This window comes from Leguminivora glycinivorella, chromosome Z, assembly GCF_023078275.1.
Source record: "Leguminivora glycinivorella isolate SPB_JAAS2020 chromosome Z, LegGlyc_1.1, whole genome shotgun sequence".
Lineage (NCBI taxonomy): Eukaryota > Metazoa > Arthropoda > Insecta > Lepidoptera > Tortricidae > Leguminivora > Leguminivora glycinivorella.
In genome coordinates this window covers 13,411,241-13,430,661 of record NC_062998.1, presented here as the reverse complement: position 1 = coordinate 13,430,661, position 19,421 = coordinate 13,411,241, and the positions used below count along the sequence as shown (strand labels likewise).

Here is a 19,421-nt window from a genome sequence, read left to right as displayed (position 1 = left end):
TAGATCTAATCGTGTAACGATAGTATAACTATAGTAAAATAGATCGTATTTAGGCGTTCTACTTATTATAAATATCAAAGTAGATATTCATAATATTCTGATTTCCTAACTTTTTTGAACAGTCAGGACTTTTTGTATGTAAGTACGTGTATAAATGAAAGAAAGTGCCGCACAAAGAATATAACTCTCAAGGTCATAGAAAATATTCTAACGTTTATACACGTTGTTTATGAGTAAGCGTTTTTCAATAAAAACACGTCAGTTTCATGTAAGGTGTACTCGGGTAATTCCGAACGTCGAAAACCGTCGGAAAATTCCGAAATTCAAATGATAATCACCCGTGATTCCATAGTAATAAGGGTCCCTTTTCGGAATTGCCGACGGTTTTCGACGTTCGGAATTACCCGAGTACACCTTAAATTCATGTTATTTTGTAACAGTAATTTCAACTTAAGCAGTAGCTTAGTCTGTTCATTACTTTGTTCAATTAACCCCTCGTATGCGGCCCGTCAATTTTGATCATTGAAATAGTGACCTTGACATTTACAACAATAGATTAAAATTCCCACGTTAAGTATGTTTCGTACTAACGACATGAATTCATCTAGGACCTAAGTAGGTGATTTCGGTCTACATACATACAATCACAATCACGCCTGTATCCCATGAAGGGGTAGGCAGAGCACATGAAACTACTCAAGTTTCAGTGCCACTCTTGGCAAATAAGGGGTCGATAGAAAACGAAAGTGTGACATTGCAGTGACAGGTTGCCAGCCTCTCGCCTACGCCACACTTTAACCCATATCCCACAGTCGCCTTCTACGACACCCACGGGAAGAAAGGGGATGGTGAAATTCTTAACCCGTCACCACACGGGTTCGGGGATTTCGGTCTAGAATATAATATATTAAGGCATTGGTCTCCAGAGATATTTTTACCTTATTGAATCATTTTTTTTTTCAGGGTAAATCAAGAAGATTTTGAACTCGAATTTGAGGAAAGTAAAGCTGTGTTACAATGCAGAAAGACGCCCATTACCAGAACTACAAGGTAACTTAGCTAGTCATGTGCACTTTTGACTTAACATGTATACTCCTCTTAATAAGGTAGGAAGAAGCTGTCATGTGCTCCACGTGGCACATATACATGACAGGACATAATATCAGATGATGCTATTTATTTTTTGATTCGACTTTCTCCAAAAGTATCTTAACTAGTTGAGTCGTCTACGCAACTTTATCGAAAACTTAAAATAAATCAATCTTACATCTTCCTTACGTTATCCCGGCATTCGCCACGGCTCATGGGAGCCTGGACCCCCATGAGCCGTGCCTTTGACATCTAATTCCAAGATTTGGCGTAGACGCTAGTTACGAAAGCGACTGCCATCTGATCGTCCAACCCGAAGGGTAACTAGGCCTTATTGGGATTAGTCTGGTTTCCTCACGATGTTTTCCTTCACCGAAAAGCGAGTGGCACATATGAAATGAAATGACATTCCTCACATAAGTTCCGAAAAACTCACGACCTCCGGATTGAAAGTCACACGCTCTTACCGCTAAGCCACCCACAGTTCAAATCAATAAATCTATGTCGAATAATTGTGTATATAAAAAAAACTTTTTTATTTATTGTGGTCCGTAGTTTTTATTTTGTAGCAAGCGTTAAAGTTATGTTTATTTTTTGCACTGTTAACCTTTGAATGTAATTTTAACCTGATAACAGGACCCCACCACGCATGCCAAAGAAGGCCGGAGGGGCGAGCCGCATGGCGGACACGGGCGAAACGCCCGACGATGCGCCCATCTCCATCCACCTGTCGCTCATGCCGCAACCTCTAAGGCTCAAGTACAACATCGGTGACATCATAGGTAAGTACCGCTGGCTTATGTGTCTGTAATATATAAAGGAGGTTCCGATCTGATGATATTGAGAGTTGGAGGGACGAACCGCAAGAAGGAGACCGAAATGCAAGACCTGCGCCCATCTACATAGATCTGTCGTCCGTCAAAATCTACTCGGACATCTCAAGCTCAACATTGGGGATATCTTAGGTAAGTACGGGTGGCTTAACTATATATGAAAAGTGTCTTTTCAAAAGGGCTTATTTCTATAAGTATACAGAGGTTATTTTTACCTATGTCTTCCTAGAGGAATAAACCTTGTTGACTTATAGAAATAAGTCCTTTTAAAAAGACACTCCACATATGTAGAAGCCTTTGGGTTAAATGCAAATCGACTTGGAAAGTAGAACGAATCATTTTGTTACTTGTAAAATATTTTTTCTACTCCCGTACTGTTATTCGTGAGTTACAAGGTCGTGCATAGAACTTTAAAACCCTACATAAAAGATGTCAGGACAAGTCTATCTAACAGTCACAATACTGTAGTTTTTTTTAACAGTCACAATACTGTAGTTTGTTTTCCATTAAATTGTATACGTCGTTAGGTTCATAGGAACTTATGTATTGTTAAAGGTTGTTCCTACACTAAGTGAACCATTTGATTTATTTGTTGAATAACTTGATAACAGTAAAAGTTAAGACACTACTTCTTACAGGAAATTAATTGTAATTGACCTAAAGAACCTGCCTTTAAAGTTAACGGAAATCAATAAAAATGTAAATATGTAGATCTATAAGTTAGGCTACTTGCCTCCTAGTCAAATCAGCTTCTTTTTAAGAACTGTCAAAACTGATTTTAACGGCTTGCTAATATGGAATTGATATGAAATCGAATTGAGTGACGTCACGGTCAACTCAGTTACTTTATATATTTCTACTTGACTTATTAAATAGCAATTGGATTTAAAAATAACTTCTATCCATGTTTTTCTTATATTTATCGGATGCTTTATTTCGTGCACGGTATAAAATATTTTATTTTAAGTACAGTCAAGTTCCCATATCCATGCGGACTAGCATGGTGCAGCTCAGAGCTCAGTAACAGTCTCGTAGTCCGCGAACAACTCATTAGTTATATACTGGATAGTTTATGAAACGCGTGCTTTCCTGCAGTTAAAGTCAAATACACTTTCCATGGTTGTAAAGTTTGTCTTTATAGACTACAATACAGTCCTATTGAAATAATATATTTTCAGGCTCTAGTCTAGTGGCTAACCAGTTTATGAGGGGTTTCTAAACGGACCATATTGTCTTTCACGTGTTAGGGAAAGACACCAATCGTTGCCGGCCTACAATATTGTACGTTTATAATTCCTTATAAAAATAAACTCAATTGCTTTGGCAATAGTACATCACGATACAAGTGCGTAAAAAAGAAAGTCCGAAACGAGTGGCGATAAATTAAAACACGACCGAAGGGAGTGTTTTAAATCGACACGAGTTACGAATTTCCTTTTCGCACGTGTATCGTACGACGTTTTTCAGTACAGATGAGCCTCCGAAGTTTTGACCTGGCATATAATGAACCACTTCTCGCACTACTGCGTAAAAAATACACCTTCTGTACTGAAAAATACCATAATGCCAAAAATCATAAGTATCATAATTCATAACACAAGGATATCGATCCACACCTTCCACAATGCTACCTCTTAAACAGACAAATTTATTATAGGTACAGAATAGAGTAAAATAAAACTGTCTATGGTATGGTTCTTTGAAGCATAAATGAACTGTACCTATATCGTGCTACTGCTACTAAATGTTTTCAGGGTATACAGGCTGGACCTTGTACAGTAGAGTACATAAATGAACCCGGCTGGACCTGTAGTACCTGTACTATAAAAATACTACATATTATGTAAATATTCGCTTGTGTATCCCATCCTACGTCCGCATAAGCCCCATAAATTTATATTTCCATGTGGGTCGCGGCCCGCGGCGGCCGCGGCATAGAATTCGATTACAATGTTACGAAACGAGCATTGCACGCTCTCGGGTTTCATACTACGTTCATTGAAACACCCTGTATAATGGTAAATTATTACTTTCAACCTTTCTGTAAAAGCATTTTTAAACTTGTCACAATAACACTTAGTTTATTTGTATTTCAGATCTTCACTCATATTATTAAATTAAAACGGGACTTAACCGCATAAAAAAGTTTAATAATATGCGTTTTGTAATATCTATATCTCAATCGGTATGCTCTTTGGCAGCGTGATTTTTACAGACTCGATTAGCACATATTGTCTAAAACAAAACTTTGACAAATTGTATACCTACAATAATAGGCTAGTTTCCTACTAGTCAAATCAGCTTCTTTTTAAGAACTGTCAAAACGATTTGCTAATATGGAGTTTATATGAAAACGCGAGGAGTGACGTCACGGTCAATTAATTTACTTTATAACTTTCTCTTTGAATTATTAAATATAAATTATGTTTAAAAATAATTACTGCCCATCTTTTTTTCTAATTATTTGGTGCTTTATTTCGTGCACTGCATAAAGTATTTTTCCCCTCACTGGCTCGGAAACACGTGTTTTGTCCTTTAATACCAGCGGGTAAAAACGCATTTTATCCACTAGTGGGTAAAGTAATTTGAAAAGTTTTGTGTTACACTCGGGTGCAAATGTATTTTACTTCTCGTGTGTTAAAAAACTCGCAAGTTCAGGATTCTATTCTCGAACCACTCGCTTCGCTCGTGGTTCAACTATAGAATCCTTTCACTTGCTCGTTTTTCAATTCCACACTCGGCGTTAAAATACAACTTTGCCCCCTTGTATAACAAATAACTATTATTTTAAGTATAGGAAACTAGCCTATTATAGGTGAAAACTGCATGAAAATCCATTCAGTGTTATTAGAGTCATCGCGAACAAACATAAACACCCAGAAACAAACACAGACAGATTCGGCGGGGGACTTTTTAAATATTATATGGTGTAGCTTTTATTGGGAAAGTGAATGTATACGATGAAGTATTTTAGGTGAAAATAAACATTTTCAACACATATTTCATATTAAAATGCTCTTATGAAAGTCACACTATCCTTTGTGTGGGTATTTCGTAGAAAATTTATTTTGTTGTCATTCAAATGTCTAGTGATTGCAAATTCCGTTCCAAAAGGTTAAATTTTTTTTTTTTTATACTACGTCGGTGGCAAACAAGTATACGGTCCGCCTGATGTAAAGCGGTCACCGTAACCTATGGACGCCTGCAACTCAAACAGTGTCACATGCGCGTTGCCACCCCATTAGAAACTTGTACACTCCCTTTTGCTGTGTTAAGTACACAGCAAAAAGGAGTGTACAAGTTCCAAGGAGGGTTCGGGTTGCCGACGACTCAAAGGACAATAGACGGAACAAGTTAGTTCCGTAAGTCCTCCCGTCATCAGCACACCGCACCCTCGTTGAGCTCTGGCAGCCTTACTCACCGGCAGGAACACAACACTATGAGGGAAAAACAGGAAATAATAAATAAAGGAAAAACAGGAAATAATTACACAGGAAAATGCAATGGTAAAATTTACTACATACTCATAATAAACAACATCGTATAATTCGTATAGATCGTTCAGGACGCTTTCTAAGTTGATAATTCCTTGTAGTATGATAAACATTCGCACCTACATTTTTAAACATTTTTGCTTTTTTCTGTCTCTATATTTTATTCTTGTTTGAATCTGGTCCGTCTCCCGGTTGTAGCGCCGAATATTCTGCATAAAATTCGTATTTTTTTATCATATTATGAAAATTTTCCTCCCAACAGCTTAACGTTAAATGTGTATTATAAATTATAACCAGTGATCGCATTAGAGTGTGCCATTTTGCGGGATTATAATTTTCAACAATGTAATACCTTTGTCCTATGTACTCTGTTTTTGTCCCATATAATATATTTAAAAAAAAAATGTTTTATTGCAGGCGAAGGCAATTTCGCAGTGGTGCGCATTTGCAACAATAAAGCGACTGGCCAAAAATATGCTCTGAAAGTAATAGACAAGCTAAAATGCAAGGGCAAAGAGCATTATGTAGCAGCGGAGGTAAGACTATTTTTTTTTTTTTATAAAACACCGTTCGGTAGGTGCTGCATAACTGTTATATCCTACGTATTAACAATTAGATTGTTTAAAATTGCAAACGGGACTTAATCGCGTATTTACTATGTTTTAAACACTAACCTCCGACGTTTCAAGGACGGCATTGTCCCCGTGGTCTCGGAGCAGACAGTGAGCTTTGAGTCTGCTCCGAGACCACGGGGACAATGCCGTCCTTGAAACGTCGGAGGTTAGTGTTTAAAACATAGTAAATACGCGATTAAGTCCCGTTTGCAATTTTAAATATGTGTAAAAATCGTGAAAGTTTGAATCAGAATTAGATTGTTATTATTAAGACTTGGAACCGGAATCTTCGGATTTAAATTCTCTCGCATTGCAGGGCCGAGTGTATCTGTATCGTTTTCTAGGAACAAAATTTAAAACATTAGAAGATCGAATCATTCTCGTACTGTCTTACCTACCACTCAAAGGAACTGAATGATAATTTTTGTTATTTACTGACAATGACAATTGACAAATTGTGTTTGCCAGACAATACATTAATTCTTCAGTTGTTCCCTCAATATTGAGGATCGTGACATCATGTCATTATGTTCCGTAAGTGCTCCTCTTACAGTTTCAATTGCATGAGTGCAGTATTTTGAACACAACATCTAGAACACACATTAATATTGGTTTAGTCATTATAAGTAAAGCTAAATTCTATAAAATCCCAATTACGTCATGATGGCACTCCTTTTAACGTATATATAACAATTTTCATTCATAACAATAACCTCATGTGATGTTTTCAGGTTCGAGTGATGCGAAAGCTGTGTCACCCGCGTATCGTCACGCTGTATGACGAGTTCCACACGGGCGAATGGCTTTGCCTCGTAATGGAGTTAGTTAGCGGTCAGTGTCAATGTCATCCTGTTTTATTTCAAACACCTATTATGCTCCTTGCGATATCCTGGCCTTTGCTACGGCCTCAATGCCTTGGGGTTCGCTTGGCAACTAATCTCAAGAAAGAAGGTTTTAGAAAATCGACTACCATCAGACCCAAAGAGTAAAAATAAACTAGACTAGACCTTATTAGAATTAGACAGGTTTTTCAACGTAATACTTCACTAAAAAGCTAGGTACTGGCTAATGTGAAATTATATTTCACATATAAGTGATATAAGTTGGAAACTCACTGGTAACTACAAACCGGGGTTTGAGCTCGCGGCGAAAGTCGCAGACTCTTAGCTCAAGCGCTTTAAATATTACCTAGATACCTACAACTAGTAATTAGGCTTAGTATGATTCTACTTGTTGAGTTTTCAAAGAACATTAACCATAATTTTAATAAATTTAAAAGTGGAAAATGTCTGCCTTGGGTGAGTTCGTGTCTCACCCAAGGCAGACATTTTCCACTTTTAAATTTATTCTAAGCCTAGTGGCATCGATTGCAGACGTTTCTGCTAATCAGAAGTTAAAAATTAACCATAATTGTTTTGGATCAACTGTTCTTAGAACTTGCCATACGATTAGCTAGCTACTTCTACTAAGTTTACACATACTAAAGTGTCCAGTGGTCCATTTCTGAAAGCTAAAAGTGACAAGCGAAAGACAGTTCTACGTGTTATGTTAGACAGCGACTACTACTTGTAATTTTGTAACTTGGAGCTTTGGGGAAGCCGATGATCCGATGAATTTGCGTAGTTCTCGACACGCTTAACGGCCCAGCCACGACATTGGGCTAAGCGCGGCAGCGGTGAGCGGCGGCCATACATTGGAGCGAGACACAGCGATGGGACTTTTCATTCGCACGTACGGCTGCCGCTCACCGCTGTCGCGCTTAGACCAATGTCGTGGCTGGGCCGTAAGACACTGGTCCCACTCAGGTAGCTATCGGCAACAGAAACGAACAAAAGATAATCGCTCCTGTGTTAATAAAAGAGACAGCGAGCGTTTTATACCCCATAGCTCGGCGACGAACTATAACTCGCTCGCGCAATCATCGCGTCTCTTTTTAACCGACTTCAAAAAAGGAGGAGGTTCTCAATTCGACTGAATGTTTTTTTTTTGTATGTATGTTACTCGATATCTCCGAGAAACGTGGACCGATTTTCAAAAGTTTTTTTTTGATCGAACGGGTATAACCCCGAGATGGTCCCATTGGCACCAAGTCAGGGTCTGATGATGGGATCTTGGAGAAATCGAGGGAACTCTTCAAATATTATAGGCACATGTAATGTTTTTAGTGTATTTTTAAAAGGTACACCAGTATTTACGCCTGACGGTAGTAATTTTATGTGGCTGAGCTGATGATGGAAGGTCAACTCCTCAATGCTTAGGAGTTAAAGGATAATTCTTTCACTACTGTACATATATTCGGACTGATACATATAATATCACTAGGAACCACTAAAAATCAACAAATAAATTAACTTTTTAACAAAAAATAAAACCGCCTTCAAAAATAAGCGCGTTACAAAACACGGAGAAACTAAAAAGCAAAAAATAATAAACCTTTGAATTCAGATTTCTTATCGTATTGCAATAATCTATACATCCAAATTATAAACAAATCAATTATTTTTGGAGTCGGTACCAGCCTGTGTATGGTTGGGTGGGGCAAACAGACAATAGCAAGGCGACGAACAGGTCTGGTACCGACTACAAAAATAATTGATTTGTTTATAATTTGGATGTATAGATTATTGCAATACGATAAGAAATCTGAATTCAAAGGTTTATTATTTTTTGCTTTTTTAGTTTCTCCGTGTTTTGTAACGCGCTTATTTTATTTTCACAGGAGCGACTATCATTTGTTTGTTTCTATCGCCGATAGCTCATAGCTTACTCGCTTTTGGTGGGACCAGTGCCCAAATGAGGTGATAGTGTACAATCAGCCAAGAAAGTGGTTTACCACTTTTCGACTATATCTTTAAACCAAAGACATATGTAACACCGTATAGACGGATAAAGTCTAAGAAAAAAACGTACCTCAAAGCCCTAGAGAAAAAGGTACGGTGACCTAGATGGCGTTACACCTTTGGGGAACGCTCAGCTAGATGGCGCTAATATTAATATTTGACATTTTAACACATATCAAGCTAACAATATGGGCCAAATTGTCAAAACTGAGGTTCAAAAGTGTTAAGCTTGTGTCGAGAGATGGCAGTCTATGCACTGTGATTACACATTTTACTTTGACAGTAACTCTCTATAATACTCGATCCTCTTTGCTTTAAACACATAAACCACTTTTTTGTCTGACTGTACCAGTTCTGGACACACCTGTGTAATATTTGTGTTCATAATATGGTATATTCAGGTGGCGACTTGTTCGACAACATCACCGCCTCCGGCGTGTTCTCGGAAGCGCAGGCCCGCTTGCTGATCAGCCACCTAACGTCCGCCATAGCGTACATACATTCGCTTTCCATCGTGCATCGTGACATTAAACCTGAAAATCTATTGGTAAGTATAAATGTGCCGTTATAATTTAAAAAAAAACTTGTTCTTGTGTCAGTTATAGTTACAAATAGTGGCACGTAAGTTGAGCGCTGACCGTTATTGTGCAGAAGTCAAAACAGGTCTCAGTGAATTACAGGAGGCGAAGGGTATGCGTTCCCTCTACATTTCACTCAACGCTAAACTTACGTGCCGCTACTTGTAACTACAGCCTTTCAACTTTGATACGTGATTTTTTCAAAGTAATGACGATGTTCAATAAGCCGTGAATTTTCTTTACCTTTCTAAACGGGATATTTTTACTGACAATGTTTGAAGTTTCTAAATAATCAGCCCAACAACATTTGTCAAATTATTGGTAGTCAAATAACAGACTTCATTTTAAGGTGCTGTGCTGGAAATGATCAAAGTTACATCATTAAGGCAGGCAATAACGTGCATTGATAATTTTTAGGTGGAGATAGCCCCAGACGGTAGCATACGAGGCCTAAAACTGGCAGACTTCGGTCTCGCCGTCGAGGTCATGGGTCCCCTGCGGGCCATTTGCGGCACACCTACCTACGTCGCGCCCGAGATCTTACTCCAAACTGGCTACGGCCTAAAGGTATTGAGAGTTTAAACTCCCTAGTTCTGAAAACCTTAAAAAACAGAATCTAATCATATTATTAAGTGCGGTAAAAAAGGTTCCCAATTCCAAACTACAGAAATTATTGTAGGACTGTTTAGGTAGAAATAGTTGTGCGATATAAAGATTGCGCCAGAGTTCCCTTAGCCTTTGACATTATCATATATGGCCTAAAGGCTGAAATAAAGACTTCGATCTAGCCATCAAAGTTATAAGACCGCTAGGCGTCATATTCCAAATTCCAATTTTCGGCACGCCTACGTAAGTAGCTGAAAGTGAGTTTTACCGGAGAGAGTTTTACTCAAGAGTTGTGTACAATCGGTTAGATCCTATTTTCAATAACCGTACGGTTTCCAGTAATCATAGTCATAGGAGCTATGTAATAAATCAGGTTAGTGAGAATTGTCTTGATGAGTTATGACTTGAAAGAAAAGTATATAATAGGGAACTTGACTGTTCTTAAAATAAAATATTTTATACCATGCACGAAATAAAGCAGATAATTATTAGATAAACATGGACAGAAGTTATTTTTATTTAAATCGAATTTCTATTTAATAAGCAGAGATCGGAAAAATTTGCGTCATTGCTCGCAATAATGTGGACATGTCTCCAAAATTAATCAAATAATTAATCATTTAATTAATTTCTTACTTGACATATAATTTGATTCCTAGTCAATAAATACAAAAGTTTGTTGTAAAAGTATAGATTTAAAAGAAAATAATCAGTATTTTTTCCAAATTTCAGCAGTCAGCAGTACTTAAGTGCTGAAAAACTCCGCTCGCAATCCACTGATGTTAATGGGGCAAACTTAAGTACTTTTATAGGAATATTATTATTCCAGTATAATTCAGAGTTATTTTCTGTTCTAAGTTGTGGGCGATAACCTCAAAATCGGGATTTAGTATCTGCATAGTTGTTTGAATTTACATCCATATATATAGTATAGGTAAATACGCATACGTAGCATTTTCACGTCGTATTATATTAAATTAAATTTTCGCCACTAATTCGTTTTTAAACTGGCGATATTAGGTACTCACCAGTAAAGAAAATGCCATTTTTTAAATTTGCTGCCGATTAGGTATGGTACGTACGTAATTTAGGTACGGCAAATACGACTGTAATTTGAATACTATCAATGTCAAAATATATACATTAAGAAAAAGTGAATCCACGGAGGTTTTGTATCTAGAGAACTAGACGAACTAGTTAAATAAATCTACACTTTAACAAACTTTTGTATTTATTGACTAGGAATCAAATTATATGTCAAGTAAGAAATTAATAAAATGATTAATTTTGGAGACATGTCCACATTATTGCGAGCAATGACGCAAATTTTTCCGATCTCTGTTAATAAGTCAGATAGTATATAAAGTAACTGAATTAACCGTGACGTCACTCAATTCGATTTCATATTAATTCCATATTAGCAAGTCGTTCAAATTTGAGTTGACAGTTCTTAAAAAGAAGCTGATTTGACTATGAGGCAAGTAGCAGCAGCGGCTGATCCATAGAAAGCTTGCCTAAAGTTGATTACTAGTGAAGTACCTAATGTAAAGGTAGGTTTCTTTTTGCTCAGTGTTGCCTAGCAGAAATGTTCACCAGCCGCCACTGGCAAGTAGTCTATAGCTTGTCTAAATAGCAATTTTTTACACATATTACTTTTGTCCAGATCGACGTATGGGCGGCGGGCGTGATCCTCTACATCCTCCTCTGCGGCTTCCCTCCATTCTCATCCCCCAACGGCGACCAAGAGCGGCTGTTCGACGCGATCCTGTCCGGGCGGCTGGAGTTCCCCGCGCAGCCGTGGGAACACGTGTCGGCCGGCGCCATCGACCTCGTCGCCAGCATGCTGCGCCAGCAGCCCGAGCTGCGCTTCGCGGCCGAGGACGTGCTCGACCACGCGTGGATGTCGGTCAGTCGATATTGCTATATTAAACAACTACAGTGAAACCTGGATAAGTGAGAAACCTCTATAGCTGGGACCCAAGATGTTTATAGCCGATAGCTCATAGCTTACTAGCTCGCGGTGGGACCAGTGCCTTAGCACTGTTTCACCTCTGTTAGTGAGACAGAATAGACCTTTATAACTGGGATGAGCCTTTTCGAGTTTATTGTAGCATTTACCTTTACTAGTGGGACATTTTGCGTTTGTTATTGAATATAATCTAGGTGGCATGACCTTTCTCTGCCAAAAATGTGGCAGGTCCTACCGCTTACGAATCGGCATCCAGTCACCAAAACAGTTGTCTAAACAGCAATGCGTAAATCGTCCTGTCATTGGTAGCAAATTTAGTCTACTTTAAAAACGTCTTAAAGAAGATTTTTCAAAAACTAGTCCTTTAGGGTTATAATCGCCAAAATTTGAAAAAGAAACGTATTTTTCGCGGTTTTTTCGATTTTTGACAAAGTTGCGTTCCGCGCTAGAAGTACTATCGGATTTGACGCATACTACAGATGTATAAAGTTACTGGATTATTAACCGGACGAATCGCGAATTTACCTTTGTATCAAGGCATTTGGCCAAAATTTAGTTTACTATTGTTCACTTTCATGCTAATTTAGTTACAAGAATATTCTAGTATTAGAAAATGAATAATGTAAAAAACCGGCCAAGAGCGTGTCGGGCCACGCTCAGTGTAGGGTTCCGTAGTTTTACGTATTTTTCTCAAAAACGACTGAACTTATCAAGTTCAAAACAATTTTCCTAGAAAGTCTTTATAAAGTTCTACTTTTGTGATTTTTTTTATATTTTTTAAACATATGGTTCAAAAGTTAGAGGGGGAGGGACGCACTTTTTTTTTCCTTTAGGAGTTATTATTTCCGAAAATATTAATATTATCAAAAAACGATCTTAGTAAACCCTTATTCATTTTTAAATACCTATCCAACAATATATCACACGTTGGGGTTGGAATGAAAAAAATATCAGTCCCCACTTTACATGTAGGGGGGTTACGCTAATAAAACATTTTTTTCCATTTTTTATTTTTGCACTTTGTCGGCGTGATCGATATACATATTGGTACCAAATTTCAGCTTTCTAGTGCTAACGGTTACTGAGATTATCCGCGGACGGACGGACGGACGGACGGACGGACGGACAGACAGACATGCCGAAACTATAAGGGTTCCTAGTTGACTACGGAACCCTAAAAAAGAAGAAATAATATTATATTTCCCATTTTTTTACATACACATACATACCCACTTGACAGTCCTACGATAGCATAGTATCCAAAAAAAAATTCCGGTAGACAGTCCTACGATACCTTACTATCGTGAGCGTCAGGACCCCTGGACCACTACAGATATTTGATGTTTAGTACATACTAAAATTTAGTACCTATTTGATACTATTTGGTACCTGAGTACATATATTTGGTACCTCCACTGATATCGAAAAATCGAGCGAATAAAGTGGCCAGACATTCTGACGTCAGGATGTCTGGACCATTTTTGGTTTACATAGTTCTAGACAACACTACTAATTGATATCTTAGTCAATATTTACTACCTATTTGGTACCTGTCAATATATTTTTTTCAAATTTTTTTGGCGTACCAGAAAAAAGTTATGACGGAATTTAAAGTTGTGAGCCCGGCCGTGCCGTTGAAGTATGTAGCGCCTGTCAAAAGTATAGAGGCAAATCCGCCTGCCCTCCTGCGCGCGTCAACTTAAATAGAAATTTAGTTTTAGGCACTCGCAAATCATCTCTACTGACTAGTGGCATTAATATAGTCGAAATATAAAAGTAATTAGTGTAATTACACTAGTTTTCCATTTTCCTCCTGAGAGAACCTCCTACAGTCTCAATAACGTCTAATGCCATGTCATGTCCCTGAGAGACATCTCCTGGCGGAGAAATTTGTAATTCAGTTTACCCCTGACAGCCGGTCATTTTTGCGACTGTTCAGCAGCTGTAGATCTGTATGGCAGATTTGGCGGCATTGTGGTTGTAGGTACTGATAGTAGATGATTGATTTGATGTTTGTATTTATTCTTAATTCATAATTGACACTAATCGATGCAAAAAACAAATGTTACCAAAGCAGTGGTTTATTTATATTATAAACCCCTATAACGGAGCTCGTGGACCATAGACTGGTCCACATCATCAAAATACATCCTATATACCAATATTACCAATGACGCTGTTAATTATAACAGTTTATGCTATTTCCCCCCTAGAATTTGCCCAACTGTTGCCACGTGTTTAGGTCTCTCAGGAGGAAAATGGAAAACTAGTGTAATTGGGCCATTTTTTTCAAAGTTGTCCACCCCACTTTTTTTGTAACATGGGTATTTTTTACGCGATTCATACTCAGAATCGAGATCTCTTTCGATCCTGATAGGAGAAAAAAAATGTCCCAAGATTTCCATACATTTTTCGAACCTTCCATTCCGTGAGGTATGAAAAAATGGTAAAATGGGAAAAAGCTACACTTTTTTTCTCCTATTAGGATTGAAAGAGCTCGCGATTCTGAGTGGAAAACACATAAAAAATTACGAATCCAAAAAAAAAGTGGGGTGGACAACTTTGAAAAAAATGGCCCAATTACACTAATACTTTTATATTTCGACTATATTAATGCCACTAGTCAGTAGTAGAGATGATGTGCGAGTGCCTAAAACTAAATTTCTATTTAAGTTGACGCGCGCAGGAGGGCAGGCGGATTTGCCTCTATACTTTTGACAGGCGCTACATACTTCAACGGCACGGCCGGGCTCACAACATTAAATTCCGTCATAACTTTTTTCTGGTACGCCAAAAAAATTTGAAAAAAATATATTGACAGGTACCAAATAGGTAGTAAATATTGACTAAGATATCAATTAGTAGTGTTGTCTAGAACTATGTAAACCAAAAATGGTCCAGACATCCTGACGTCAGAATGTCTGGCCACTTTATTCACTCGATTTTTCGATATCAGTGGAGGTACCAAATATATGTACTCAGGTACCAAATAGTATCAAATAGGTACTAAATTTTAGTATGTACTAAACATCAAATATCTGTAGTGGTCCAGGGGTCCTGACGCTCACTTACTATCCAAAAGAGGGGATGGAGACACAGTTGATTAAAGTGACATCTAGGGAAATATTCCGGCATTATTTACTTATTCTATTGATACAATAACGTAGCCTAACTACATAGTTTGCTACAAAAAGTATAGATGGCAGTGTACGCTCGTTACTTAGTGAATGAAAAAATAAATTCGGCAGTGCCTTGTCACAGTATAATAAACAGTACTATCGTACAGTATGGCCACTCCCGCTCCCCGCTGAAAGTGCCGCCCAACCTCACAGTTACCGCCTGCAAAAACACAAACAGTCGACCTGTCATATTTCACTCATACAAGTAGTACGCGTTCACCTACACTCTGTGTGCTAGCGCCTCTTTCAATATATTTGATTGTCCGAGTGTGGCCTTGTCAAACTCCGCGTGTTTGTGTTTGATTTTGAATTTGTTTAATTTTTTTTGGATATCTTCATGAGAACTGTATGTGTTGGTTGTGGTATCATTATAAAGGTAAAATAGTATATTTCTCTAATACGTAATAAAAAAAGGGGGTCATCGCTCAAAATTTCCTGTAATTTAAGTAACAGTCAAATAAAAAATTTCTTCATTTTTTTTTCGATTACATAAGTTTAACCTTGATTTATAGTATATAATCATACATATTTTACTATCACCATAATTTTATTTCAAGTACTGTACGTTCATTTATACCGAAGTATTTTTTTTTTAACTATACCTTGTGTAGTTTAGAAGATACAGACGTTTTTGTAAAAAGTTGTGAATGCGCAGCGCGCTGCGCGCGTCGCTTAAAAACCCGGACGGTTGACCGGAATATGGTCGCGCGGGCTGGACTGTCAAGTGGATACAGTCACGCCTGTTTTCAGAGGGGTAGGCATAGATCACGGATTTCCATTTACTACGATCCTGACAAACCACTTTCGATTCACACACTTTCGTAACGTCTCTCATACACGCTCGTCGGTTTCGAGTACAAGACCTGACCGTTTTGCAATATTTCCCCGATTTGGTCGAGAAAAGTTCGCCTAGGTCTTCCACTTCCAACTGACCCTACCACTCTTTTTTCATATACTTTCTTCGTTAATCTCATTCATCCTCTATACATGCTCGGACCATCTTAAAACCTCTACCCACCCACCTTTTTAACCGCTTTGAATTTTTTACCGAGGTTTGCTCATGTCTAGGGAATGCAATCTCGACGAGATTGGGGCCCAAGCGAGATCTCGGGAACTCATGAAACCAATCTCGCGAGATCTCGCCAATTTCGAGATCTCGCGAGATTGGCCGGTTTGTGGGTTTATTTTTGTAAATAATCACAATATAGCAATGAATAAGGATAACAATAATAAGAAAGATTGCTATTATGAAACAAATATTAAACTTGACTATTTTTTCATATTTTTTTTATGTATTTTACATTGTTTAACATAAATTATGTACCTCACAACTCACAAACTTATTATATTAATTTATACTTCAAACTTTTTATAAAACTTTGCAGTATAGACTATCATGTAAGAAAATAAAATAAAATTATTCACGAATGAGTAGAAGCGTGCCAAATTCGAATTCGTTGCCATGCCAACCGCGAACAGTACACAGTAGAGACTACTTAAAAATTCCGCAATATATGCCTTTATTGATGAAAGGATAAAAATTCAAAAGTCAAGGTTATCCCTACCATCATTATATAGACACACATAAAAATATTAGCTGTCCTCAATTAATTATGACTAGTTGACTACTAATAAATGACATAAAAATATTAGACTACCAATACAATACGCTTCTTAAACCCGACAGTTAAATAAGAAACTAAAATAGAAAGAAAAACAGAATTAAATATATATAAATATTATTAAATAAATATTACAGGAGTCCCACGGTAATCTCAAGAAAGCTTGTGTTGTGGGTACTCAGACATTGGCATACATAATATACAAGTACTTAGATACATAGAGAACATTCATGACTCAGGACCAAATATCGGTGTTCATCACACAAATAAATGCCCTTACCGGGATTCGAATCCGAGACCGCGGCGTAGCAATCAGGGTCACTACCCGCTGGGCTAGGCCAGACCGGTCGTCAAAAATATAATAATAACATATTATAATATACATATAGTAGTGTGACTATTAAAAAAAGGAATAAAAAAATATTTAATACAATAATTTGATTGAGTGTAAAATAGAAATTGTTATTGGTTGCCTAACAAACGACAGCCCTAGTAAGGTTGTTGTAGGCTTTTGCCCTCGACATCCAACAAAACTCTGTGCACGAAAATTCGTAAAATAGATGGTATATATATAAAATAGAAACACAGCCGTAAGTGTAATACCATAATGGCGAATCACGCAAATAGCCCTGGCTGACACCCTTAGAATTATTTCGAAACGGTCTGAATCTGTCATTCGTCATTCCGAACTGAGATAGGTAAATTATTGAGCGAAATAATAGTTGACGAGTTCAGTTAAATGATATAGTTCATATAAATCACTTACAACTTGCGAACGAAATATGTCTAGTCATTTCGCGAGCTTCGAATAAGACGTTTTATGCTTGAGTTCAATCTCGTTGATCTCGCGAGATCTCGTCGATTTTTCGGCCGAGATCAATCTCGCTAAAAATGACCGAGATCTCGTACAAAAGAGATCTCGCGAGAACGAGATTGCATTCCCTACTCATGTCGCCGCCGATACTACGAAGTTATACGAAGATTTGTCTTATCAGACGTCGGCGAAATGAGCTGGATATTGTTTGTATTATATATATATTATGGATATTTTCCGTCGCATTTTTGCATTATTAAGTGTGAAACAAATGAAATAATTTTGTTACAGGAGGACTACGACGGCAACTGCGACTCGGGGCTGTGGCAGGACGTGGACTCGTCATAGCGCGGCGCCGGCGCCCCGCGCGCGCGCGCCCCTCGCTCGCTCTAGTGCTCTGGGCTTCGGGCCCACGCGGTCTAACGTCAATATCGAACGGCAAAGTTTACTTGTGAAATTCAACTGTAGATGTGAAAAACTAGTAGTAGTACATTACATCAGAGGCCGGGAAAATGAGGATTTCCGGCCAAGTGGGTATATCCCGGATAGGGATACGAGGCCGGGAATCCGTTTTCACGCCGAGGCATGTATAGTGCTTTTCTCAAACATACAATGAAATAAAATAAAAATGCTCTAAAGGACAATATTTTATAAAAAAAAGTTACTTTGCAGGCCTAGGCCTAAAAAATAATATGAAATCCCTTTACAGTCCTCTCGAGTAGCGATACTTCCCAGACCATTTTAAGGAACGTAAAGACAATATTTCATTGCATGTTTGAGAAAATGTTATGTTACAACAATGCGATGGTACAGTCACTGACAATAACATTCCACAAAAAGAAGTCAACAAAAATATCTGGCATAGTTTTATTTCTACAGCCATAAGAGCCGTCTCAGATATTTATGTAGCTTTATATTTATGTAGCTTTATATTTGGACACTGTATGACTATGTGACGACCAAACCACTCGCGTCACATCCTAAATTATTTGTTGAATGACGTCAAAATCGAAATTCAAGCCAAAAAGTCACTTCGGGAAATACCTCAAAGATGCCTGTGATACGAACTTCCATTAAAGTTTTACTTTTTGCTTGTAAGTGTTGATTGTTAACCAACGGGCTATGTTTTGATCGCATAGTTATACTGAAATAGTGACATCTTAATTTATTTCACTAAGTAAACTTTGCAATGTTTGATATCTTCCGTAATTATCGTCGTGGGCTCGTTCAAACTAGCCCCATTTATATTATAAGCGCTGTTTGCAAGGCAATATTAGGCTTTTATGGAACTGACAAGTTTCTGTACCTTTACATTTTTAGATACATATTTATAAAAACATGAATATTGCTAAAAAGGTGCCAGAGAAACCTTAGCGGGATATTCGCGCATATCGATGCTACAAGCATGTACAAGTTGGCGTGGTCTATCAAAGACATGAGTACTCTCTAGAACTTAGTCTTAACTTCCGCGTAGAAAAGTCCCGCTAATTTAAAAACTTATAGGAAAACAAAATGCACTGTTGTAGTTCCACCAATAATAATAGAGAGAACAAACAGCCTTCATGCAGCCGGGCTTCGCTTATGCAGCCTGAAAAATCAGCGCGAAGCCCTATAGCCTGTAATAGTAATTCATAACACCAATACCAAAGTTACTCTTAATATAATATCAATGTCGATTTTAAACGTTAAAAGTTGATATGAAAATAATGTTTTCTGGGCGTTTTGTATGTACGTAAATACATTTTGAAAGATATTTAATTGATACTGATGGGATATAATCCGA

At 37.7% G+C, this 19,421-nt stretch overlaps 1 protein-coding gene across 1 annotated transcript in view; it reads left to right on the top strand.

The window, feature by feature from the left end:
• Window positions 1-18,247, top strand: part of LOC125240862 (serine/threonine-protein kinase CG17528) — a 29,311-nt gene extending 11,064 nt beyond the window's left edge. Inside the window, exons 7-14 of the mRNA XM_048149002.1 lie at window positions 964-1,050; window positions 1,726-1,871; window positions 5,834-5,952; window positions 6,762-6,861; window positions 9,272-9,417; window positions 9,866-10,015; window positions 11,718-11,960; window positions 17,930-18,247. Of these exons, the coding sequence (XP_048004959.1) occupies window positions 964-1,050; window positions 1,726-1,871; window positions 5,834-5,952; window positions 6,762-6,861; window positions 9,272-9,417; window positions 9,866-10,015; window positions 11,718-11,960; window positions 17,930-17,986 (1,048 nt within the window). The 3' untranslated portion in view covers window positions 17,987-18,247. The remainder of the gene's footprint in view (window positions 1-963; window positions 1,051-1,725; window positions 1,872-5,833; window positions 5,953-6,761; window positions 6,862-9,271; window positions 9,418-9,865; window positions 10,016-11,717; window positions 11,961-17,929) is intronic.
• Window positions 18,248-19,421: the final 1,174 nt, after the last annotated feature.